Source organism: Gobius niger (assembly GCF_951799975.1).
Source record: "Gobius niger genome assembly, chromosome: 22".
Taxonomy (NCBI): domain Eukaryota; kingdom Metazoa; phylum Chordata; class Actinopteri; order Gobiiformes; family Gobiidae; genus Gobius; species Gobius niger.
Window position 1 is genome coordinate 10668664 of NC_136873.1, and position 27543 is coordinate 10696206.

At 41.9% G+C, this 27543-nt stretch overlaps 2 protein-coding genes across 2 annotated transcripts in view; one reads left to right on the forward strand and one right to left on the reverse strand.

Annotated features, from left to right (window-relative positions):
• Positions 1 to 10968, forward strand: part of hck (HCK proto-oncogene, Src family tyrosine kinase) — a gene marked incomplete at its 5' end in the record, with an annotated part of 47622 nt that extends 36654 nt beyond the window's left edge. Inside the window, 5 exons of the mRNA XM_079581109.1 lie at positions 1173 to 1355; positions 1650 to 1726; positions 2742 to 2895; positions 9488 to 9619; positions 10738 to 10968. Of these exons, the coding sequence (XP_079437235.1) occupies positions 1173 to 1355; positions 1650 to 1726; positions 2742 to 2895; positions 9488 to 9619; positions 10738 to 10940 (749 nt within the window). The 3' untranslated portion in view covers positions 10941 to 10968. The remainder of the gene's footprint in view (positions 1 to 1172; positions 1356 to 1649; positions 1727 to 2741; positions 2896 to 9487; positions 9620 to 10737) is intronic.
• A 4265-nt stretch (positions 10969 to 15233) lies between these two features.
• Positions 15234 to 26204, reverse strand: LOC306981502 (scavenger receptor cysteine-rich type 1 protein M130-like; the record flags this gene model as incomplete). The annotated part of the gene is made up of 8 exons (XM_079581110.1): positions 15234 to 15328; positions 16432 to 16722; positions 16793 to 17077; positions 19986 to 20273; positions 21445 to 21735; positions 23481 to 23774; positions 23868 to 23920; positions 26179 to 26204. 8 exons carry the CDS (start codon positions 26202 to 26204, stop codon positions 15234 to 15236), a joined length of 1623 nt encoding a protein of 540 aa, XP_079437236.1.
• Positions 26205 to 27543: the final 1339 nt, after the last annotated feature.

Sequence of the window (27543 nt, forward strand, 5' to 3'; positions counted from 1 at the left end):
TGGCTTTACCCCAATCCAAAAGCTTCTGGAAAAAAGGTGTGAAAATAGTGACAGAACTGAGACGAAAACAATGATGGAAATGTGAGAAAAAACTGACGAAAAATTGACAAGAAATTGACCAAAAATTGACGAAAAAAGGTCAAAAAATTGATGAAAAAATGATAAAAATGTGACAAAAAATTGATAAAAAATTTGACAAAAAAATTACACAAAATTGACGAAAAATGACGAAAAATTTGACAAAAAATGGCAAAAAATTGACAAAAATGTGACAAAAAATTGTTAAAAAATTTGACAAAAAAATTACACAAAAATGACACAAAATTGACGAAAAAATGACAAAAATGTGATTTAAAAAAATGACAAAAAATGTGACAAAAATGACACAAATTTGATAAAAAATTTGACAAAAAAATGACACAAAATTGACAAAAATTTGATTTTTTTTTTTAAAATGTGATAAAAATTTGACAAAAAATGACAAAGATGAGACAAAAAATGGACGAAAAAATGACACAAATTTGATAAAAAATTTGACAAAAAAATTACACAAAATTGACAAAAATGTGTTGTTTTTTTTTATGTGATAAAAATGTGACAAAAATGACAAAAAATGTGACAAAAAAATGACACAAATTTTGATAAAAAATTTGACAAAAAAATTACACAAAATTGACAAAAAATGACAAAGATGTGGCAAAAAAAATGACAAAAATGTGACAAAAAATTACACAAATTTGACAAAAATGTGACAAAAAATGGACGAAAAAATGTCACAAATTTTGATAAAAAATTTGACAAAAAAATTACACAAAATTGACAAAAAATGACAAAAATGTGACAAAAAATTTAAAAAATGTGATAAAAAAAAAATGACAAAAAATTGACGAAAAAAAAAAGTTACTAAAATGAGTTCAACGCCCACAAAAAAATGCTGGAAAAAAAAAAAAGTGATGCCGTGAGGAAAAAGATCCTCTTGGTTCAAGCGGGAGTTCAGAGGTCAAAGCAGCATCTCCCAAACTTCATGTCTCTGGGGCCAAAATGAAAACGTGCGAAAGGAGTGAAACAGCGCCCCCAATTTCACTCCAGTGGCCAAACAGTGCACTGCATCCACATGTACCATCGAGATAATAATAACAATAACAACAACACCTGCGCTCTGTCCGTTCCAGCCACGTACAACAAACACACCAAGGTGGCGGTGAAGACCATGAAGCCCGGCACCATGTCTGTGGAGGCCTTCATGATGGAGGCCAACCTGATGAAGAGCCTGCAGCACAACAAGCTGGTGCGGCTCAACGCGGTGGTGACCAAGGAGGAGCCCATCTACATCATCACCGAGTACATGGAGAAAGGTACAAGTACATCATCACCGAGTACATGGAGAAAGGTACAAGTACATCATCACCGGGTACATGGAGAAAGGTATTACATCATCACCGAGTACATGGAGAAAGGTATTACTGCAGTACATCTTCACGAGGATGTGAGACATTACTCGTGCATAAGACTCTGAAAGTATCTTCTCTGCACTCCTGCCTTTCACTGTAACTGATGAATTGTTATGTTGATGTTTTATTGATCTGATCTGTTTTCTTTGAATCCCGTTGCCTTGTGTCTGACTCGTGCTCTGGTTTGTGCTTTTGTAGGCAGCCTGCTGGACTTCCTGAAGAGCGATGAAGGAAACCGCGTGCAGCTCCCGAAGCTCATCGACTTCTCTGCTCAGGTCAAACTCAACAACAAACACACTGTAGAGAACCTGCCTCAGTTTGCAGAGCTCTCCCTACCCTGAGTTTATGGGCGATTCCAGAGACGCCGTCGGTATCTGTGGAGGTTAAGGGGGAAAAAATCTAAACTTTCTCTAATTATTCAAAAACTACTTTAACAAACACTGAATTATGAATATAGTTTCTACTAAATAAAGATACAAAGACAGGGGGAGGAGCAAAGTGGTTCAACAGCCCATAAATACATGAATAACGGAGATGCTAACCTGATGCTACATGTTAGCGTCGTGCTAATTTCATCTGCTGTGAATAAGCATCCACATGGACCTGATTTAGACTTGACTTTACTTGACGAAAAATGGATGAAAAAGTGGCAAAAATGTCACAAAAATGTCACAAGAAATTGACAAAAAATACAAAAATGTGACAAAAATTGGATAAAAAATTGATGAAAAAAATGGCAAAAATGTGACAAAAATGACCAAAAAAATGATAAAAAATTGACGAAAAAAATGACAAAAAATGACAAAAAAATAACAAAAAATGACAAAAAAATGACAAAAAATTGATAAAAAATTGACGAAAAAAATGACAAAAATGTGACAAAAAAAAAAAAAAAAATGAATAAAAAATTGACGAAAAAAATGACAAAAATGTGACAAAAAATGACAAAAAAAATGAATAAAAAATTGACGAAAAAAATGACAAAAATGTGACAAAAAAATGAATAAAAAATTGACGAAAAAAATGACAAAAATGTGACAAAAAATGACAAAAAATTTACGAAAAAAATGACAAAAAAATGACAAAAAAATGACAAAAAAATGACAAAAAAATGACAAAAAACAACAAAAAATGACAAAAAAATAACAAAAAAATGACAAAAAAATGACAAAAAACAACAAAAATGTGACAAAAAATGACAAAAAAATGTAAAAAAAAAATGACAATTAAGTTTATTCTAAGTTTGTTTGTATAAAAATGTGGTTCTGATTTGGTTTAAACGTCGGACAGATCGCCGAGGGCATGGCCTACATCGAGCAGCGGAACTACATCCACCGGGACCTGCGCGCCGCCAACATCCTGGTCAACAAGGCGCTGGTCTGCAAGATCGCCGACTTCGGACTCGCTCGCATCATCGAGGACAACGAGTACACGGCCCGAGAAGGTAAACGAGTGTCAGGCCCAGAGAAGGTAAACGAGTACACGGCCCGAGAAGGTAAACGAGTGTCAACGAGTCAGAGGAGGTAAACGAGTGTCAGGGTCAGAGGAGGTAAACGAGTACACGGCCCGAGAAGGTAAACGAGTGTCAGGGCCCGAGAAGGTAAACGAGTGTCAAACGAGTGTCAGGGCCAGAGGAGGGAAACGAGTACACGGCCCGAGAAGGTAAACGAGTGTCAGAGGAGGTAAACGAGTACACGGCCCGAGAAGGTAATAAACGAGTACACGGCCCGAGAAGGTAAACGAGTGTCAGGGCCCGAGAAGGTAAACGAGTACACGGCCCGAGAAGGTAAACGAGTGTCAGAGGAGGTAAACGAGTACACGGCCCGAGAAGGTAATAAACGAGTGTCAAGATCAGAGAAGGTAAACGAGTACACGGCCCGAGAAGGTAAACGAGTACACGGCCCGAGAAGGTAAACGAGTACACGGCCCGAGAAGGTAAACGAGTGTCAACGAGTCAGAGGAGGTAAACGAGTACACGGCCCGAGAAGGTAAACGAGTGTCAGAGCCCGAGAAGGTAAACGAGTACACGGCCCGAGAAGGTAAACGACTGTCAGGGCCAGAGGAGGGAAACGAGTGTCAGGGCCCGAGAAGGTAAACGAGTACACGGCCAGAGGAGGTAAACGAGTACACGGCCCGAGAAGGTAAACGAGTGTCAGTGTCAGAGAAGGTAAACGAGTGTCAGGGCCCGAGAAGGTAAACGAGTACACGGCCAGAGGAGGTAAACGAGTACACGGCCCGAGAAGGTAAACGAGTGTCAACGAGTCAGAGGAGGTAAACGAGTGTCAGAGAAGGTAAACGAGTGTCAGTGTCAGAGAAGGTAAACGAGTGTCAGGGCCCGAGAAGGTAAACGAGTACACGGCCAGAGGAGGGAAACGAGTGTCAGGGCCCGAGAAGGTAAACGAGTACACGGCCAGAGGAGGTAAACGAGTACACGGCCAGAGGAGGTAAACGAGTGTCAGAGTCAGAGGAGGTAAACGAGTGTCAACGAGTGTCAGAGTCAGAGGAGGTAAACGAGTACACGGCCCGAGAAGGTAAACGAGTGTCAACGAGTACGCGGCCCGAGAAGGTAAACGAGTGTCAACGAGTACGCGGCCCGAGAAGGTAAACGAGTACACGGCCCGAGAAGGTAAACGAGTACACGGCCCGAGAAGGTAATAAACGAGTGTCAACGAGTACACGGCCCGAGAAGGTAAACGAGTACACGGCCCGAGAAGGTAAACGAGTACACGGCCCGAGAAGGTAATAAACGAGTGTCAACGAGTACACGGCCCGAGAAGGTAAACGAGTACACGGCCCGAGAAGGTAAACGAGTGTCAGAGGAGGTAAACGAGTACACGGCCCGAGAAGGTAAACGAGTGTCAGAGGAGGTAAACGAGTACACGGCCCGAGAAGGTAAACGAGTACACGGCCCGAGAAGGTAAACGAGTACACGGCCCGAGAAGGTAAACGAGTACACGGCCCGAGAAGGTAAACGAGTGTCAACGAGTACACGGCCCGAGAAGGTAAACGAGTACACGGCCCGAGAAGGTAATAAACGAGTGTCAACGAGTACACGGCCCGAGAAGGTAAACGAGTACACGGCCCGAGAAGGTAAACGAGTGTCAGAGGAGGTAAACGAGTACACGGCCCGAGAAGGTAAACGAGTACACGGCCCGAGAAGGTAAACGAGTACACGGCCCGAGAAGGTAAACGAGTACACGGCCCGAGAAGGTAAACGAGTACACGGCCCGAGAAGGTAAACGAGTACACGGCCCGAGAAGGTAAACGAGTACACGGCCCGAGAAGGTAAACGAGTACACGGCCCGAGAAGGTAAACGAGTACACGGCCCGAGAAGGTAAACGAGTACACGGCCCGAGAAGGTAAACGAGTACACGGCCCGAGAAGGTAAACGAGTACACGGCCCGAGAAGGTAAACGAGTACACGGCCCGAGAAGGTGAACGAGTACACGGCCCGAGAAGGTAAACGAGTGTCAACGAGTACACGGCCCGAGAAGGTAAACGAGTACACGGCCCGAGAAGGTAAACGAGTGTCAACGAGTACACGGCCCGAGAAGGTAATAAACGAGTGTCAACGAGTACACGGCCCGAGAAGGTAAACGAGTGTCAGAGTCAGAGAAGGTAAACGAGTACACGGCCCGAGAAGGTAAACGAGTACACGTCCCGAGAAGGTAAACGAGTACACGTCCCGAGAAGGTAAACGAGTACACGGCCCGAGAAGGTAAACGAGTACACGGCCCGAGAAGGTGAACGAGTACACGGCCCGAGAAGGTAAACGAGTGTCAACGAGTACACGGCCCGAGAAGGTAAACGAGTACACGGCCCGAGAAGGTAAACGAGTACACGGCCCGAGAAGGTAAACGAGTACACGGCCCGAGAAGGTAAACGAGTACACGGCCCGAGAAGGTAAACGAGTGCACGGCCCGAGACGGTAAACGAGTACACGGCCCGAGACGGTAAACGAGTACACGGCCCGAGAAGGTAAACGAGTGTCAACGAGTCAGAGGAGGTAAACGAGTACACGGCCCGAGAAGGTAATAAACGAGTGTCAACGAGTACACGGCCCGAGAAGGTAAACGAGTACACGGCCCGAGAAGGTAAACGAGTGTCAGAGGAGGTAAACGAGTACACGGCCCGAGAAGGTAAACGAGTGTCAGAGAAGGTAAACGAGTACACGGCCCGAGAAGGTAAACGAGTGTCAGAGTCAGAGGAGGTAAACGAGTACACGGCCCGAGAAGGTAAACGAGTGTCAGGGCCAGAGAAGGTAAACGAGTGTCAGAGGAGGTAAACGAGTACACGGCCAGAGAAGGTAAACGAGTACACGGCCCGAGAAGGTAAACGAGTACACGGCCCGAGAAGGTAAACGAGTACACGGCCCGAGAAGGTAAACGAGTGTCAAGATCAGAGAAGGTAAACGAGTACACGGCCCGAGAAGGTAAACGAGTGTCAAGATCAGAGGAGGTAAACGAGTGTCAGAGGAGGTAAACGAGTACACGGCCCGAGAAGGTAAACGAGTACACGGCCCGAGAAGGTAAACGAGTACACGGCCCGAGAAGGTAAACGAGTACACGGCCCGAGGAGGTAATAAACGAGTACACGGCCCGAGAAGGTAAACGAGTGTCAACGAGTGTCAACGAGTGTCAGGGCCAGAGAAGGTAAACGAGTGTCAGAGTCAGAGGTAAACGAGTACACGGCCCGAGAAGGTAAACGAGTACACGGCCCGAGAAGGTAAACGAGTACACGGCCCGAGAAGGTACACGAGTACACGGCCCGAGGAGGTAATAAACGAGTACACGGCCCGAGAAGGTAAACGAGTGTCAACGAGTGTCAACGAGTGTCAGGGCCAGAGAAGGTAAACGAGTGTCAGAGTCAGAGGTAAACGAGTACACGGCCCGAGAAGGTAAACGAGTACACGGCCCGAGAAGGTAAACGAGTACACGGCCCGAGAAGGTAAACGAGTGTCAGAGAAGGTAAACGAGTACACGGCCCGAGAAGGTAAACGAGTGTCAGAGTCAGAGGAGGTAAACGAGTACACGGCCCGAGAAGGTAAACGAGTACACGGCCCGAGAAGGTAAACGAGTGTCAGAGGAGGTAAACGAGTACACGGCCCGAGAAGGTAAACGAGTACACGGCCCGAGGAGGTAAACGAGTACACGGCCCGAGAAGGTAAACGAGTACACGGCCCGAGAAGGTAAACGAGTGCACGGCCCGAGAAGGGAAACGAGTGTCAGGCCCAGAGGAGGTAAACGAGTACACGGCCCGAGAAGGTAAACGAGTGTCAACGAGTCAGAGGAGGTAAACGAGTACACGGCCCGAGAAGGTAAACGAGTACACGGCCCGAGAAGGTAAACGAGTGTCAGGGCCAGAGAAGGTAAACGAGTGTCAGAGTCAGAGAAGGTAAACGAGTACACGGCCCGAGAAGGTAAACGAGTGTCAGAGTCAGAGGAGGTAAACGAGTACACGGCCAGAGAAGGTAAACGAGTACACGGCCCGAGAAGGTAAACGAGTACACGGCCAGAGAAGGTAAACGAGTACACGGCCCGAGAAGGTAAACGAGTACACGGCCAGAGAAGGTAAACGAGTACACGGCCAGAGAAGGTAAACGAGCGTCAGGGCCCGAGAAGGTAAACGAGTGTCAACGAGTACACGGCCCGAGAAGGTAAACGAGTACACGGCCAGAGAAGGTAAACGAGTGTCAACGAGTCAGAGGAGGTAAACGAGTACACGGCCCGAGAAGGTAAACGAGTGTCAACGAGTCAGAGGAGGTAAACGAGTACACGGCCCGAGAAGGTAAACGAGTACACGGCCCGAGGAGGTAAACGAGTACACGGCCCGAGAAGGTAAACGAGTACACGGCCCGAGAAGGTAAACGAGTACACGGCCCGAGAAGGTAAACGAGTGTCAGGGTCAGAGGAGGTAAATGAGTACACGGCCCGAGGAGGTAAACGAGTGTCAGGGTCAGAGGAGGTAAATGAGTACACGGCCCGAGAAGGTAAACGAGTGTCAACGAGTACACGGCCCGAGAAGGTAAACGAGTACACGGCCCGAGAAGGTAATAAACGAGTACACGGCCCGAGAAGGTAAACGAGTACACGGCCCGAGAAGGTAAACGAGTACACGGCCCGAGAAGGTAATAAACGAGTACACGGCCCGAGAAGGTAAACGAGTACACGGCCCGAGAAGGTAAACGAGTGTCAAACGAGTGTCAGGGCCAGAGGAGGTAAACGAGTGTCAAACGAGTACACGGTCCGAGGAGGTAAACGAGTACACGGCCCGAGGAGGTAAACGAGTGTCAAACGAGTACACGGTCCGAGGAGGTAAACGAGTACACGGCCCGAGAAGGTAAACGAGTACACGGCCCGAGAAGGTAAACGAGTACACGGCCCGAGAAGGTAAACGAGTGTCAGAGGAGGTAAACGAGTACACGGCCCGAGAAGGTAAACGAGTGTCAGGGCCCGAGAAGGTAAACGAGTGTCAACGAGTGTCAACCGAGTGTCAGGGCCCGAGGAGGTAAACGAGTGTCAGGGCCCGAGAAGGTAAACGAGTGTCAAACGAGTACACGGCCCGAGAAGGTAAACAAGTGTCAAACGGGTACACGGCCCGAGGAGGTAAACGAGTACACGGCCAGAGAAGGTAAACGAGTACACGGCCCGAGGAGGTAAACGAGTACACGGCCCGAGAAGGTAAACGAGTACACGGCCCGAGGAGGTAAACGAGTGTCAGGGTCAGAGGAGGTAAATGAGTACACGGCCCGAGGAGGTAAACGAGTGTCAGGGTCAGAGGAGGTAAATGAGTACACGGCCCGAGAAGGTAAACGAGTGTCAACGAGTACACGGCCCGAGAAGGTAATAAACGAGTACACGGCCCGAGAAGGTAAACGAGTACACGGCCCGAGAAGGTAATAAACGAGTACACGGCCCGAGAAGGTAAACGAGTGTCAGGGCCAGAGAAGGTAAACGAGTACACGGCCCGAGAAGGTAAACGAGTGTCAGGGCCAGAGAAGGTAAACGAGTGCACGGCCCGAGAAGGTAAACGAGTGTCAAGAGGAGGTAAACGAGTGTCAGGGCCAGAGGAGGTAAACAAGTGTCAGAGTCAGAGGAGGGAAACGAGTGTAAAGAGGAGGTACACGAGTGTCAAGATCAGAGGAGGTAAACGAGTGTCAAACAAGTGTCAGGGCCAGAGGAGGTAAACAAGTGTCAAACAAGTGTCAGGGCCAGAGGAGGTAAACGAGTGTCAAACAAGTGTCAGGGCCAGAGGAGGTAAACAAGTGTCAAACAAGTGTCAGGGCCAGAGGAGGGAAACGAGTGTCAAACGAGTGTCAGAGTCAGAGGAGGGAAACGAGTGTCAGAGTCAGAGGAGGGAAACGAGTGTCAAAAATCAACAAAAAATCAACAAAAATGTAACAAAAATTCAACAAAAAATCAACACAAATTCAGCAAAAATTCAAATTTTTTTTTACAAAAATTCAACAAAAAGTTACAAAAATTCAGAGGGAAATGAGTGTCAAAATTCAACAAAAATTCAACAAAAAAAAAAAAAAAGAATACAAAAATTCAACAAAAATGTGACAAAAATTCAACAAAAAAATTACAAAAATTCAACAAAAATTTCACAAAAATTCAACAAAAATTCAACAAAAAATGACAAAAATTCAACAAAAAGTTACAAAAATTCAGAGAAGGTAAACGAGTGTCAAGATTCAACAAGAAATGACAAAAACGCAACAAAAATGTGACAAAAATTCAACGAAAATTCAACAAAAATTCAACAAAAAAATTACAAAAATTCAACAAAAAAATGCACAAAATTCAACAAAAAAATTACAAAAATTCAACAAAAATTCAACAAAAAATCAACAAAAATGCAACAAAAAAATGACAAAAATTCAACAAAAAGTTACAAAAATTCAGAGGACGTTAACTAGTGTCAAACAAGTGTTTTGGATGAATCTTCTTCTTCTTCCTCTGGACCAGGTTTCATCTCCAGACTCCCTCAGTTCTGAATAAATATTAAAGCACATTTTACTTTTATTTTCCAGGAGCCAAATTCCCCATAAAGTGGACGGCGCCCGAGGCCATAAACTACGGCTCCTTCACCATCAAGTCCGACGTTTGGTCCTTTGGCATTTTACTGACGGAGATCATCAGCTACGGACGCACGCCGTACCCAGGTAATGCTCAGATGCCCTTCCAGCGATAAACACAGCGGAGAAGACCCCGCCCACTGACTCTAAGAATCCTCTGGCCCCAAACATGATGAAGCAAATCACACACCGAACACGTGATGAGAAAACTGTCTTTAACATTTCCAGGCATTAGATTATTTATAAAGTACAACACTGGGATTTGTAGAGACATGTGCTTTTCTTTGGGTTACAGGCTCTTGGTGCTTTGGAAATTAACCTCTGAACTCCCGCCTGAACCGAGAGTATCTTTTTCCTCACGTCATCATTTTTTTTTGTTGGGTATTCAACTCATTTTTGTAACTTTTTTGTTATTTTTTCGTCCATTTTTTGTATTTTTTAGTCAAATTTTTATCACTTTTTTGTCATTTTTTGTCAAGTTTTTTTTAATTTTTTTGTTATTATTTGTCACAATTTGTATCATTTTTTTTTTCTATTTTTTTGCCAATTTTTTGTCATTTTTTGTCAAGTTTTTAGCAATTTTTTGTTATTTTTTTGTGACATTTTTGTGACATTTTTGCCACTTTTTCATCAATTTTTCGTCACATTTCCATCATTGTTTTCGTCTCAGTTTTGTTGCTATTTTCACAGCTTTTTTCCAGAAGCTTTTGGATTGGGGTAAAGCCAAACTGGAGAAAATGTGCTCGGTTCAGGTGGGAGTTAAGGGGTTAAGAAAAGAGATGATTTTTGTCTTTTTTTTGCTGGATTTTTGTCTTTTTTTTGCTGGATTTTTGTCTTTTTTTTGCTGGATTTTTGTCATTTTTTTCTGGATTTTTTGTCACTTTTTTGCTGGATTTTTGTCATTTTTTTTGCTGCTCTTTTGTCTCCTTTTTGTCATTTTTGTCGCTTTTTGGGTCAATTTTTAGCTCATTTTTGTTGCGTTCACATCCTCATTTTCTTTTTTTTCTTTTTCATCGCTGTTTTGAAGAAGCTTTTAGATTTGGAGAACAGGAGAAAACATGTTCAGGTGGAGGTTAAGAGGTTAAAGTTCAGACGAAGACCAGACCTGGACAGTCAGTCACATGTAAAGCGTTACCAACATCTGACCTTCAGTGGCTCCATCAGACTCCGCTCAAACACACTCACGTTCCTGTCTCTCCGTTCAGGGATGACGAACCCGGAGGTGATCCGCTCCCTGGAGACCGGGTACCGGATGCAGCGCACGGACAGCTGCCCCGCGGAGCTGTACGAGATCATGCTGGAGTGCTGGAAGAACAAGCCCGAGGACAGGCCCACCTTCGACTATCTGCAGAGCGTCCTGGAGGACTTCTACACCGCCACGGAGAGCCAGTACCAGCAGCAGCCCTGACGCCCACGCCAGGCCCGGGGAACACGGGAACACGGGGCCTCCTTAAAGCCGGGGCATAAACCGTGACACGCCCCAAATGTTTATAAGGCCGTGTTCGATCAAGGTCTGTTTTTTTATGCTCACATTTACTCAGAAACTCAGGTGCCCCGGCTTTAAGGCGAGGCGCTGCAGGTGAAACAATCATTTATGGATCAATTTGAACTCGATCTGCAGGTTACTGATGTGAGAAAATAGTACGTTTTCTGTCCACTTAGATTCAGTCGGTGAAAGAAGATCCTGTTAAAATACTCTAGAAATGTGAGAAATACTGCCAGTTCCTTAAAATGTCTCAGCAGAGCAGCCTTTAAGGTTGTAATCCTAAAAGAATAATCATCTCAAAGGAAGACGTGACTTAAATCTATTTGCATTTAGAGATTAAAGCTAAAGTTTGAGGAGTTTGGTTTGGCCTTAGAGCGGATAAAGCCTGTTCTTGCCAGTGGAACAAGTACAAGTGTTTTCTTAACCTCCTAAGTCCTGTCTGAACCGAGAGGATCTTTTTCCTCACGTCATCACATTTTTTTTGTTGGGTGTTCAACTCATTTTTGTAACTTTTTTGTCTTTTTTTTTTTTCTCATTTTTTTTAATTTATTTTTTGTCACAGTTTTGTCATTTTTTATATATTTTTTCTCTTTTGTCATTTTTTTTAATAAATTTTTTGTCATTTTTGGGGGTTTTTTAGTCATTTTTTTGTCATTTTTTGTCATTTTTTTGTCCATTTTTTGTCATTTTTTGTCATTTTTTTGTCAATTAGTCATTTTTTAATCACATTTTTTTTAATTTTTTTGTCTTTTTTTTAATCAATTTTTTTCATGTTTTAGTCTTTTTTTTAATCAAATTTTTATCAATTTTTTGTAATTTTTTTGTCAATTTTTTGTCAATTTCTTGTGACATTTTTGCCACTTTTTCATCAATTCTTCTTCACTTTTTTGTTAATGTTTTCTCGCTTTTTTGTCACATTTTTGTCAATTTTTTGTCATTTTTTTGTCATTTTTTTGTCCATTTTTTGTCCATTTTTTTCAATTTTTGTCAATTTTGTCATTTTTTAATCAAATTTTTTAATTTTTTAGAAAATTTGTTGTAAATTTCTTGGGACATTTTCGCCACTTTTTCATCAATTCTTCACTTTTTTTGTTCATGTTTTCTCGCTTTTTTGTCACATTTCCGTCATTGTTTTCGTTTACAATGGGGTAAAAATCCAAATCACATCGAATTACTTTAGCTCACCAAAAAATCCACCCCCTGGGGAAGTTTCACTCAACTGCCTTTAAAAATGTAGGAGTTATGCAAAAAAACAAAAGTCCAAAAGCTCAAAAATGTGCTTGGGTGTGATTAAGGGTTAATACACATTTTATCACTTATTCAAAACCTAAACACGATTCAAAATCCCCTCGCAAAGAAATATTAGGTTCATTTTTCTCATTTTTCGTCAATTTTTTATCACATTTTTGTCAATTTTTTGCGATTTTTTCTTAAATTTCTAATACATTTTTTATCGTTTTTGTCACATTTTTGTCATTTTTTTGTCTTTATTTTATCAAATTTTTATCACATTTTTGTCACATTTGTGATTTTTTTCTTAAATTTTAAATCAAATTTTTATCATTTTTGTCACATTTTTGCCATTTTTCTGTAAATTTTTTGCCATTTTTCTGTCAAATTTTTATCACTTTTTGTCCAATTTTTGTCATTATTTTTTGTCATTTTTTGTCAATTTCTTGTGACATTTTTGCCACTTTTTCATCACTTTTTCTTCACTTTTTTGTCAATATTTTCTCGCTTTTTTCTCACATTTCCATCATTGTTTTTGTCTCTATTTTCTCACCTTTTTTCCAGAAGCTTTCGGATTGGGGTAAAGCCAAACCGGAGAAAACGTGCTCGGTTCCGGTGGGACTCATGGGGTTAAACCAGTTTATTTTGTATAATTTCAAGTGAAGAAATAGTTCAAACAGTTGCACAGTTCCGGCGGCCATTTTGTATACCGAAGTAGCGTCAGTAAATAATATACAAGCAATTATATGAGAACAGAAAATGACAGGAAACTTACATCTTTTTCTCATAATTACGTCAGTATCACAGGCAGAAGTTTCAAATTGATATCACTAAATATTGTTTCCCCTTATTCACCTTCAAGAACTTTCTGTTTCCACACGGATATGAGCCATAACTTCCTGTTTCTGTTGACTTATTGCGTATTTGTTTCTCCTGAGAACTCGCTGTGAAACCACTTATTTATGCCGTGCCTTTACTTTGTCCTGAGCATTTCTTTCTTTTTAACAGTTAATTTATTTGCTCGCACTGTTTGCCTGATGTTGACAGAGACTTTTATTATTATTATTATCATTTTTACAATCGAAGGCTCACATGCATATTCAGATTTAGACTTTATTCATCCCACACGATCCCTTCAGAGCAGAAAACATGTACAATATACAAACACGAATCAAAGTGTTTCCATCGGACTCGATTTCCCGCCTTCATCCCGACTCCTGAGATCGTTTCCAAAGCTTCGTGAGAAACAAAGACTGTGTTTGAATTAAAGTATTTAAACTCCCACTGCTTCATGACTTGTCTTCCAGAGCGTGTAAATATAATATATCTTTAGTCTTTTAAATGCGTCACGACCGGCTTCCCTCGAGCCAACAGCAAATGTAACCTTTTAATAAACATGCGGTACAAAACATCGTCTCTGGTTGTTGTTTTTTCATTTTATTTTGCTTATTCATTCACAAATCTGATTCCTGACAGATTTATGGAGCTTTGAAGCAAAAAACAAGGAGACATTTTTCACTAATAACTAGTTTATTCTAAGACTTAAAGCAGTACTGAGTAACTCCTGCCCCCAGAGGCCATAAGCGCCACTGCAGGTGTCGTACATGTTGTGTTTTTTACTCATTATTTGTCCTTTAGAGTAAATACTATGCTGATTCCATCAGTGTGTATTGGTGACTCCGACCTGGTGGCAGAAAAGTTGCAATTGTGGGTTTCTGGTCAGAGACGCCATCATCCCATAAACCCAGAGGGACGACGGGAAGGAGTTATTAAGGTAAACAAGTTACTGAGCGCTGCTTTAACCTCTTAGCTCCCGCCTGAACTGAGAGGAGCTTTTTCCTCACGTCATCAGATTTTATTTTCCATAATTTTTGTAACTTTTTTTGTCATTTTTCGTAAATTTTTTGTCATTTCTTTTGTCAAATTTTTACCACATTTTTTGTAGTTTTTTGTCACATTTTGTCTTTTTTTTGTTTTTTTATCACCTTTTTTTTTTTCATTTTTTCGTTAATTTTTTATCCAATTTTTGTCTTTTTTTTGTCACAATTTTGTCATTTTTCGTCAATTTTTTGTAATTTTTTTGTAAATTTTTTGTCCATTTTTTGTCATTTCTTTTGTCAAATTTTTATCACATATTTTGTAGTTTTTGTCATATGTTGTCATTTTTTTTGCTATTTTTCATCACTTTTTTTTTCATTTTTTCGTTAATTTTTTATCAAATTTTTCTCATTTTTTTGTCACATTTGGTCATTTTTTTTGTTATTTTTCATCTCTTTTTTTTTTTTTTTTCATTTTTTCGTAAATTTTGTATCAAATTTTTGTCAATCTCTTGTGACATTTTTGCCACTTTTTCATAAATTTTTCATCACTTTTTCATCAAAGTTTTCTCACTTTTTTGTCACATTTCCATCATATTTTTTGTCTCAGTTTTGTCGCTATTTTCTCACCTTTTTCCCAGAAGGTTTCGGATTGGGGTAAAGCCAAACTGGAGAAAACGTGCTCGGTTCAGGCGGGAGTTAAGGGGTTAAACGGACCCAAAATCTCTAAGAGCGTTTAATCTTTGCAACTAATTTGTCACTAAATAAATCCACACATTTAAAGGGACTAGATGCACATTTTTATACTCGCTACTGCCACCCCAGGTCTTACGTGTAACTGCAGTTTCTTTACTAAGCTCGTACATGGCGGTGCTTCGAACCCGAATTAACGTTTTGAGTGACAGGGCAGGATTTAAATACATCATTTTTTACATTTTTAAACTCCGTCTAGTCCCTTTAAACCTGGCTCGGTCCGTTATTTAGATTTCGTCGCGGAAAATATCTGCAATTGTGGCCATTTTTCTGCATAAAACGCCTTATTTTTATATGAAAACAGAAAATGTACGACACATATTCATGTCAGGAAACGACAGCAGACGCTTCGAGTCATTGCAACATTTTGAAAACGCATAATAAACTCCAGAAACATTGTTCATCCGTCTGCTCTTTATTTCACCTTCTTTTCCGTTTCGCCTGAAGCTTTGAATGCTGGCGATACAGGCATGGGCTGTGCGGTCCCGTCCTCTGGCGCCTCCTGGTGGCCTGAAACAACACCACACAGAAGGGCTGAGTGAGAGGCTGTTGTACATGTTAGTGAGACATTTCTAGAACAACCTACAGACGCCAGTGTTCATTTCGTCGATATTTAGTCTCAATTTTAGTCAAAGTGATATTTTTGACGACTAAAATTGGACTAAAACTAGATTAAAAGTTTCTCATGAGACTAAAACTGTGACTAAAATGTCCAGATATTTGAGTCGACTGAAATGAGACTAAATAAAAATGAAAAGGAGAGACTAAAATCATCCAAACTTGTATTGAGCGTCTGAAAGAGCCTCAGATCATGTTTAAAGGATCAGCTCTGAGCTTTGTTCATGTGGAGCAGCTCCATGAAGCAGAGGAACAAGATTAAACATGATTAGAATCAATATTATCAATGCAAAGTCCAATAAATTAGTCTTAAAGGAACAGGCCACCGTTTTTCCACACTGAGATATGTTCTTACCTGAGCTGTGACGAGTTCTTTAGGACCTGTCTGATCTTCAGTCACGTAAACACAGCGCAGACGGCGTTAGCATTTAGCCTCTCCCTCTCTCCTCTATAGCTCCAAAACAGGTGGAGATAGAAGCTACCAAGCTCTTCCACGTTTTCCCTATTTAAATATGGTTACGTTACGTAATTTGGCATCAAAGTGAAGATTACTGCGCGGATGCCAAACTACTCCTGGTATTATTACGCCTTACAATATAGTCCCCCCTTTTATCCGCTTAGAAAATCCACATAGTTTAATTGTGTGTAATTATACTTTGTAGTGGAACACTTCACGTAACCATATTTAAATAGGGAAAACGTGGAAGAGCTTGGTAGCTTCTATCTTGACCTGTTTTGGAGCTATAGAGGAGAGGGCGTCATTTTTTGTCACATTTTAATCATTTTTTTGTCCATTTTTTGTCATTTTTGTCATTTTTTTATCATTTTTTTGTCACATTTTGTCATTTTTTGTCAAATTTTTATCACATTTTGTCACAGGACACGAGACAGCTGAGCCCCGCCCCCTACAGGACACGAGACAGGTGAGCCCCGCCCCCTACAGGACACGAGACAGGTGAGCCCCGCCCCCTATGACATGTCGGAGTTAAACTCACCTGAGCACAGCACGTCCAGGTCGTAGACGCGATACGAGCTCCCGCTGAAGGCGCAGTCCCGCACGGCCGCCCTCTTCACACAGTCCGCTCTGACGCCCCACAGCTTCTCCCTCAGGACGACGCTGGACACTCTGGAGAGGGCGGAGCCACAGCCCAGGTCCCGACAGACGCCGCTCGCCGCCTCCAGGTCCCAGGGATAGTACGGGGTAATGACCGGCCGCCACTCGCCCCGGAACTTCATCTGCAGAGTCCCCTCACAGCGGCTCGAGCCCCTCACCAGCCTCAGCGGCTCTGGAACCACACACAGGTGAGCCCCGCCCCTTCACAGGCCCCGCCCACTCCCCCGGCCCCGCCCCTTTACCTGCACAGGTGAGCTGCAGGGCGGGGCAGGTCTCTGGGCCGGGCCTGGTCCGGGGACAGTCCATCAGAGCGGACTCGTGTCCCTCACAGTGGAACGTCTGCCCCAGAGGAGAGAGCGCCCCCTGGAGGACAGGAGCCCCACAGCCCAGCTCCCTGCACAGCACCTCTGCCCCGCGACGGCCCAGAGCGTCCTCACAGACCGAGGACCAGGACTGGCCCAAGGACGGGTCCCGGATCTGAAGAGAACCGGAACACAGGCTCCGCCCCCCGACCAGCCGCACCGAGTCTGAGGGAACACATGAGGTCACACACATGAGGTCACACACATGAGGTCACACACATGAGGTCACACACATGAGGTCACACACATGAGGTCACACACATGAGGTCACACATGAGGTCACACACATGAGGTCACACATGAGGTCACACACATGAGGTCACACACATGAGGTCACACACATGAGGTCACACACATGAGGTCACACACATGAGGTCACACATGAGGTCACAGAGGTCACACATGAGGTCACAGGCTGCATCCGAAACGAGCAGATTGGTCAGAGCTCTTAGCCAAACCGAATTGGTCTGTCAGTTAGGAAAAGGAGCCTCGATGCTAACTATCATAGCCACTTTAGCATTGGGACCTCTGGTGCTAACTATCATAGCCACTTTAGCATAGGGACCTCTGGTGCTAACTATCATAGCCACATTAGCATAGGGACCTCTAGTGCTAACTATCATAGCCACTTTAGCATAGGGACCTCTGGTGCTAACTATCATAGCCACATTAGCATAGGGACCTCTAGTGCTAACTATCATAGCCACTTTAGCATAGGGACCTCTGGTGCTAACTATCATAGCCACTTTAGCATAGGGACCTCTGATGCTAACTATCATAGCCACATTAGCATAGGGACCTCTGATGCTAACTATCATAGCCACTTTAGCATAGGGACCTCTGGTGCTAACTATCATAGCCACATTAGCATAGGGACCTCTGATGCTAACTATCATAGCCACATTAGCATAGGGACCTCTGATGCTAACTATCATAGCCACTTTAGCATAGGGACCTCTGATGCTAACTATCATAGCCACTTTAGCATAGGGACCTCTGATGCTAACTATCATAGCCACTTTAGCATAGGGACCTCTGATGCTAACTATCATAGCCACTTTAGCATAGGGACCTCTGGTGCTAACTATCATAGCCACTTTAGCATAGGGACCTCTGATGCTAACTATCATAGCCACTTTAGCATAGGGACCTCTGATGCTAACTAGCATAGCCACTTTAGCATAGGGACCTCTGGTGCTAACTATCATAGCCACTTTAGCATAGGGACCTCTGATGCTAACTATCATAGCCACTTTAGCATACGGACCTCTGATGCTAACTATCATAGCCACTTTAGCATAGGGACCTCTGATGCTAACTATCATAGCCACTTTAGCATAGGGACCTCTGGTGCTAACTATCATAGCCACTTTAGCATAGGGACCTCTGGTGCTAACTATCATAGCCACTTTAGCATAGGGACCTCTGGTGCTAACTATCATAGCCACTTTAGCATAGGGACCTCTGATGCTAACTATCATAGCCACTTTAGCACAGGGACCTCTGGTGCTAACTATCATAGCCACTTTAGCATAGGGACCTCTGATGCTAACTATCATAGCCACTTTAGCATAGAGACCTCTGATGCTAACTATCATAGCCACATTAGCATAGGGACCTCTGATGCTAACTATCATAGCCACTTTAGCATAGGGACCTCTGATGCTAACTATCATAGCCACTTTAGCATAGGGACCTCTGGTGCTAACTATCATAGCCACTTTAGCATAGGGACCTCTGGTGCTAACTATCATAGCCACTTTAGCATAGGGACCTCTGATGCTAACTATCATAGCCACTTTAGCATAGAGACCTCTGATGCTAACTATCATAGCCACATTAGCATAGGGACCTCTGGTGCTAACTATCATAGCCACTTTAGCATAGGGACCTCTGATGCTAACTATCATAGCCACTTTAGCATAGGGACCTCTGATGCTAACTATCATAGCCACTTTAGCATAGGGACCTCTGGTGCTAACTATCATAGCCACTTTAGCATAGGGACCTCTGATGCTAACTATCATAGCCACTTTAGCATAGGGACCTCTGATGCTAACTAGCATAGCCACTTTAGCATAGGGACCTCTGGTGCTAACTATCATAGCCACTTTAGCATAGGGACCTCTGATGCTAACTATCATAGCCACTTTAGCATACGGACCTCTGATGCTAACTATCATAGCCACTTTAGCATAGGGACCTCTGATGCTAACTATCATAGCCACTTTAGCATAGGGACCTCTGGTGCTAACTATCATAGCCACTTTAGCATAGGGACCTCTGGTGCTAACTATCATAGCCACTTTAGCATAGGGACCTCTGGTGCTAACTATCATAGCCACTTTAGCATAGTGACCTCTGATGCTAACTATCATAGCCACTTTAGCACAGGGACCTCTGGTGCTAACTATCATAGCCACTTTAGCATAGGGACCTCTGATGCTAACTATCATAGCCACTTTAGCATAGAGACCTCTGATGCTAACTATCATAGCCACATTAGCATAGGGACCTCTGATGCTAACTATCATAGCCACTTTAGCATAGGGACCTCTGATGCTAACTATCATAGCCACTTTAGCATAGGGACCTCTGGTGCTAACTATCATAGCCACTTTAGCATAGGGACCTCTGGTGCTAACTGACCGGTGATTAGGAGCTATGTGCCGTCCCATAAGCCACTGCACCAAACCCCCCCACCCCCCTCGCCCCCATCCTTAGTGATTCATGCACAACCACTGTGTGACACTATGTTGTTGTTGGACACTAGGGGGCGACATGCACTTCATGCACTCCACCAATAACTTTAAAGAAGAAGAAAAACAGCTGTTGGTGATGTCACTTCCCTTTCCCCTGTTTAAGGACGGACGGATTGTTCCAAATGCTGCAGAAGCTCTAGTTCTAACAGATCTATCAGTCGACCTATGAAAGGTTAAAGGTCAGAGGTCAGTGTTAGAGCTTAGAGGCTGTGATGTGATGGTTTCAGACGGAGCCACAGTCGGAGGTCACACACATGAGGTCAGATAAACTAATCCGCCCTCAGCTCTAGAGCTTGAGAACTTGACAGTACCTGAACACACCACCTCCATGCTGTCAGTGTCGTTGGCGGGGCCGACGACGCAGTCCCTGAGCTCGGCCTCGGCCTCGCAGTCGGGGAAGACGACCCAGACGCCGCTGCTGTTCGAGCCTCGTCTCATCTCCGTGGAAACGGCGGCGCCGCAGTCCAGGCTCCGGCACACGGCGGCGGCGGACTCCAGGGGCCAGCGTCCCGCCGTCATCATGCGCCTCCACTCGCCCCTGTGCCGCACCTCCAGGGTCCCCTCACAGCGGCCGGGCCCCCCCACCAGCCTCAGCGGCTCTGGACACGAGAGACAGGTGAGCCCCGCCCCCTACAGGACAGGTGAGCCCCGCCCCCTACAGGACACGAGACAGGTGAGCCCCGCCCCCTACAGGACACGAGACAGGTGAGCCCCGCCCCCTACAGGACACGAGACAGGTGAGCCCCGCCCCCTACAGGACACGAGACAGGTGAGCCCCGCCCCCTACAGGACACGAGACAGGTGAGCCCCGCCCCCTACAGCAGGGCTTCTCAACCTGGGGGGGTCGCCAGAGCATATAGATGAAAATATCTATTTTAATATGATTATTATGGTGTCGTAGCAAACACGCTGTTTTACCAGGGTGCCATTATTTGCTCTAAATTCAATTCATTTTGGTTTTAGCCATTGTTTTTTCTTTGTTTTTTAAGAGTTATATAAGTTAACCTCTTAACTCCCGCCTGAACCGAGGATCTTTTTCCTCATGTCAGCACATTTTTTTTCCATCATTTTTTTGTTGGGTAGTCAACTAATTTGTCACATTTTTTTCATTTTGTTGTCAAATTTTTATCACATTTTTTGTCAATTTTTTGTAATTTGTTTGTAATTTTTTTTGTCAAATTTGTATCACATTTTTGTAATTTTTGTGTCACATTTTGTCACATTTTCTTCATCTTTTCGTCAATTTTTTATAAAATTTTGGTAATTTTTTTTGTTACATTTTTATCATTTTTTCGTCAATTTCTTGTGACATTTTTTGTCTTTTTTTGTCAGATTTTTGTAATTTTTTCGTCAAATTTTCATCACATTTTTGTAATTTTTGTGTAATTTTTGTGTATTTTTTTGTCATTTTTTGTATTTTTTTGGGTCAAATTTTCATAAATTTTTTGTCATTTTTTGTCAAATTTTTTGTCATTTTTGTGTCACATTCTGTCACATTTTCTTCATCTTTTCGTCAATTTTTTATCAAATTTTGGTAATTTTTTTGTTACATTTTTGCCACTTTTTCATCAATTTTTCGGCACTTTTTTCTCACATTTCCATCATTGTTTTCGTCTCAGTTTTGTAGCTATTTTCACACCTTTTTCCCAGAAGCTTTTGGATTGGGGTAAAGCCAAACTGGAGAAAACGTGCTCGGTTCAGGTGGGAGTTAAGGGGTTAATGTCCCACTGCCCTACAGGACACGAGGTGAGCCTGGCCCCGCCCCTTTACCTGCACAGGTGAGCTGCAGGGCGGGGCAGGTCTCCGAGCCGGTCCTGATCTGTTTCCGGGGACAGTCCAGCAGCTTAGACTCGTGGCCCTCACAGTAGAACGTCTGTCCAAAAGGAGAGAGCGCCCCCTGGAGGACAGGAGCCCCACAGCCCAGCTCCCGGCACAGCACCTCTGCCCCCCGACGGCCCAAAGCGTCCTCACAGACCGAGGACCAGGACTGGCCCAAGGACGGGTCCATGATCTGCAGAGAACCGGAACACAGGCTCCGCCCCCCGACCAGCCGCACCGAGTCTGAGGGAACATGAGGTCACACACATGAGGTCACAGAGGTCACACACATGAGGTCACACACATGAGGTCACAGAGGTCACACATGAGGTCACACATGAGGTCACAGAGGTCACACATGAGGTCACACACATGAGGTCACAGAGGTCACACATGAGGTCACACATGAGGTCACAGAGGTCACACATGAGGTCACAGTCTGAGGCTTTTGCACAACAAAAATGTGACAAAAATGCAACAAAAATGCAACAAAAATGTGACAAAAATGTGAAAAAAATTCAACAAAAAAGTGACAAAAATGCAACAAAAATTCAACAAAAATGTGACAAAAATGTGACGAAAATGTGACGAAAATGTGACAAAAATGTGACAAAAATGTGACAAAAATGTGACAAAAATGTGACAAAAATGTGACAAAAATTCAACAAAATTGTGACAAAAATTCAACAAAAAAGTGACAAAAATGTGACAAAAATTCAACAAAAATGTGACAAAAATTCAACAAAAATGTGACAAAAATTCAACAAAAAAGTGACAAAAATGTGACAAAAATGTGACGAAAATGTGACAAAAATGTGACAAAAATGTGACAAAAATGTGACAAAAATTCAACAAAATTGTGACAAAAATTCAACAAAAAAGTGACAAAAATTCAACAAAAAAGTGACAAAAATGCAACAAAAATGTGACAAAAAAGTGACAAAAATTCAACAAAAAAGTGACAAAAATGTGACAAAAATGTGACAAAAATTCAACAAAAAAGTGACAAAAATTCGACAAAAAAGTGACAAAAATGCAACAAAAAAGTGACAAAAATGCAACAAAAATGTGACAAAAAAGTGACAAAAATTCAACAAAAAAGTGACAAAAATGTGACAAAAAAGTGACAAAAATTCAACAAAAAAGTGACAAAAATGTGACAAAAATGTGACAAAAATTCAACAAAAAAGTGACTAAAATGTGACAAAAAAGTGACAAAAATGCGACAAAAATGCGACAAAAATGTGACAAAAATGTGACAAAAATGTGACAAAAATTCAACAAAATTGTGACAAAAATTCAACAAAAAAGTGACAAAAATGTGACAAAAATTCAACAAAAATGTGACAAAAATTCAACAAAAATGTGACAAAAATGTGACAAAAATTCAACAAAAAAGTGACAAAAATGTGACAAAAATGTGACAAAAATTCAACAAAATTGTGACAAAAATTCAACAAAAAAGTGACAAAAATGTGACAAAAATGTGACAAAAATGTGACAAAAATGTGACAAAAATGTGACAAAAATGTGACAAAAATTCAACAAAAATGTGACAAAAATGTGACAAAAATGTGACAAAAATGTGACAAAAATTCAACAAAAATGTGACAAAAATGTGACAAAAATGCAACAAAAATGCAACAAAAATGCGACAAAAATTCAACAAAAATGTGACAAAAATTCAACAAAAATTCAACAAAAATGCAACAAAAATGTGACAAAAATGCAACAAAAATGTGACAAAAATGCAACAAAAATGTAACAAAAATTCAACAAAAATGTGACAAAAATTCAGCAAAAATGTGACAAAAAAGTGACAAAAATTCAACAAAAAAGTGACAAAAATGGAAAAAAAGAAAGAAAGAAAAAACACACATGAGGTCACAGTGGGGCAGGGCGGCGGCTCTGAGGTTCAGTTTGACATGATCTGCATTAGAATCCTGATCCAAAATGGCGGCGTCCCTGTCCCAAAATGGCGGCCTCACCTGTGCAGTCGACCTCCCAGCCGCGGCCGAGCTCGTACGCGTCGTGGCCGAAGCAGAAGCTCAGCGACTTGTTCTCACAGTCTTTGGGCGACATCGTGACCGCCGCCCTTTTAGGGACCGCCTCCTCCCTCACGGCGAGGACCGGCCCGCAGTCCAGCTCCGCACACACCCGGGCCCCGAACCACTGGGGCGCGAGCAGGGGGAACACGCCGGTCCAGGGACGGCCCCCCCTCTGCACCTGCAGCTCGCCCTGGCACCGGCCGGCCCCCCCGACCAGCCGCAGACTGAACGCCTCTGCAGAACCAAGAGAGCGGTGAGTTTATCTCCTGTTACCTCAGGAGGTGGGGGTGTTTCTCTCCTGTCCCTCAGGGGGGGGGGGGTGTTTACCTGTCGGGCTCCTGTTCACGGCCGAGGCCCCTGAAACAGACAACACAGGGCTGCTTAAAAACGGCAACTTTAACCTCTTAACTCCCACCTGAACGGATCCTATTTTCTCCAGTTTGGCTTTACCCGAATCAAAAATCTTCTTGGGGAAAAAGCACCAAAAATGTGACAAAAATTCAACAAAAAATCAACAAAAAAATTACAAAAATGTGACAAAAATGTGACAAAAATGTGACAAAAATTCAACAAAAATGTGACAAAAATTCAACAAAAATGTGACAAAAATTCAACAAAAATTGAACAAAAATGTGACAAAAATTGAACAAAAATGTGACAAAAATTCAACAAAAATGTGACAAAAATTCAACAAAAATGTGACAAAAATTCAACAAAAATGTGACAAAAATGTGACAATAATTCAACAATAATTCAACAAAAAGTGAAAAAAATGAAGCTAAAAGAAGAAGATCTTTATTTATATAAAAGCGGCTAATGTTACGCTAACACCAGCTAATGTTAAGCTAACAGAGGCTAATGTTTGTTAAGCTAAAAGAAGATCTTTATTTATATAAAAGCGGCTAATGTTGCGTTAACACCAGCTAATGTTAAGCTAACAGGATCTTTATTCATATAAAAGCGGCTAATGTTGCGCTAACACCAGCTAATGTTAAGCTAACAGGATCTTTATTCATATAAAAGCGGCTAATGTTGCGCTAACACCAGCTAATGTTAAGCTAGCAGGATCTTTATTCATATAAAAGCGGCTAATGTTGCGCTAACACCAGCTAATGTTAAGCTAAAAGAAGAAGATCTTTATTCATATAAAAGCGGCTAATGTTGCGCTAACACCAGCTAATGTTAAGCTAACAGAGGCTACTGTTAAGCTAAAAGAAGAAGATCTTTATTCATATAGAAGTGGCTAATGCTACGCTAACACCAGCTAATGTTAAGCTAACAGAGGCTACTGTTAAGCTAAAAGAAGATGATCTTTATTCATATGAAAGCGGCTAATGTTGCGCTAACACCAGCTAATGTTAAGCTAACAGAGGCTACTGTTAAGCTAAAAGAAGAAGATCTTTATTCATATAGAAGTGGCTAATGCTACGCTAACACCAGCTAATGTTAAGCTAACAGAGGCTACTGTTAAGCTAAAAGAAGATGATCTTTATTCATATGAAAGCGGCTAATGTTGCGCTAACACCAGCTAATGTTAAGCTAACAGAGGCTACTGTTAAGCTAAAAGAAGAAGATCTTTATTCATATAGAAGTGGCTAATGCTACGCTAACACCAGCTAATGTTAAGCTAACAGAGGCTACTGTTAAGCTAAAAGAAGATGATCTTTATTCATATGAAAGCGGCTAATGTTGCGCTAACACCAGCTAATGTTAAGCTAACAGGATCTTTATTCATATAAAAGCGGCTAATGTTGCGCTAACACCAGCTAATGTTAAGCTAACGGGATGTTTATTCATATAAAAGCAGCTAATGTTGCGCTAACACCAGCTAATGTTAAGCTAACAGGATCTTTATTCATATAAAAGCGGCTAATGTTGCGCTAACACCAGCTAATGTTAAGCTAACAGAGGCTAATGTTAAGCTAACAGGATCTTTATTCATATAAAAGCGGCTAATGCTACGCTAACACCAGCTAATGTTAAGCTAACAGGATCTTTATTCATATAAAAGCGGCTAATGTTGCGCTAACACCAGCTAATGTTAAGCTAACAGGATCTTTATTCATATAAAAGCGGCTAATGTTGCGCTAACATCAGCTAATGTTAAGCTAACAGGATCTTTATTCATATAAAAACGGCTAATGTTGCGCTAACACCAGCTAATGTTAAGCTAACAGGATCTTTATTCATATAAAAGCGGCTAATGTTGCGCTAACACCAGCTAATGTTAAGCTAGCAGGATCTTTATTCAAGCGGCTAATGTTGCGCTAACACCAGCTAATGTTAAGCTAACAGGATCTTTATTCATATAAAAGCGGCTAATGTTGCGCTAACACCAGCTAATGTTAAGCTAACAGGATCTTTATTCATATAAAAGCGGCTAAGGCTACGCTAACACCAGCTAATGTTAAGCTAACAGGATCTTTATTCATATAAAAACGGCTAATGTTTCGCTAACATCAGCTAATGTTAAGCTAACAGGATCTTTATTCATATAAAAGCGGCTAATGTTGCGCTAACACCAGCTAATGTTAAGCTAACAGGATCTTTATTCATATAAAAGCAGCTAATGTTGCGCTAACACCAGCTAATGTTAAGCTAACAGGATCTTTATTCATATAAAAGCGGCTAATGCTACGCTATGTGAACAGGTTTCCTCATCATTGTCGTGTTATATAGACTGGTGTGACTGAAAAAAGCAGTTTGTTTGTCCAGGACACGGGTTTGAGTTGTGTTTGTTTGTCAAGTGACACTCGCTGCGTTTACTCATGACTTACTTTTGTATTTATTAGGCCTAGTTTTGTTCGTACCTTTAGTGTGTGAGTTTGAAACTTTGACTTTGTTTAAGTTTGAGCATCATTGTTGTGGTTTTTCCGAGCCGGGTTGAAACATTAGCCTTTGGTCGACACTAAAGGTAAAACCGTTAAAAATGAGTCACTTACCGTAACAGCAGAAAGACCAGAGCAGCAAAATCCCCAGCTCCAGTCTGAGGAACATGACCAGGACTGGACCAGGACTGTAGACGGTCTGAACCAGGACTGAACCAGGACTGTAGACGGTCTGAACCAGGACTGAACCAGGACTGAAGCAGGACTGAACCAGGACTGTAGACGGTCTGAACTGAACCTTTCCCATTATTTGCACATCCGCGGTTACAAAACCCTCTCGGTTCAGCTGAGGTCACTCCTCTGTCGTTTAACCCTCGGAACAGCGAGGTTTGAAACACACAGGGTAGGGCTGTGCAATTAATCGAAATTCGATTACGATTTCGATTACAACAGTAAACGATTACAAAATTAGCATAATCGCAAAAAAACGATTATAATATATATATATATATATATATTTTTTTTTTTTTCAAATTATTTTTTTTTCACATTTTTTTTCTAATTTTTAATTTTTGGATTTTTGTCTTTTTTCTGCTGGATTTTTGTCTTTTTTTTGATGGATTTTTGTCACTTTTTTGTTGGATTTTTGTCACTTTTTTGCTGGATTTTTGTCTTTTTTGATGGATTTTTGTCTTTTTTCTGCTGGATTTTTGTCTTTTTTATGGATTTTTGTCACTTTTTTGATGGATTTTTGTCACTTTTTTGCTGGATTTTTGTCTTTTTTATGGATTTTTGTCACTTTTTTGATGGATTTTTGTCACTTTTTCGCTGAATTTTTGTCACTTTTTTGCTGGATTTTTGTCACTTTTTTGCTGGATTTTTGTCTTTTTTTGATGGATTTTTGTCACTTTTTTGCTGGATTTTTGTCTTTTTTTGATGGATTTTTGTCTTTTTTGATTGATTTTTGTCATTTTTTTGATGGATTTTTGTCACTTTTTTGATGGATTTTTGTCTTTTTTCTGCTGGATTTTAGTCACTTTTTTGATTGATTTTTGTCTTTTTTTGATGGATTTTTGTCACTTTTTTGCTGGATTTTTGTCTTTTTTGATTGATTTTTGTCATTTTTTTGATGGATTTTTGTTACTTTTTTGCTGGATTTTTGTCTTTTTTTGATG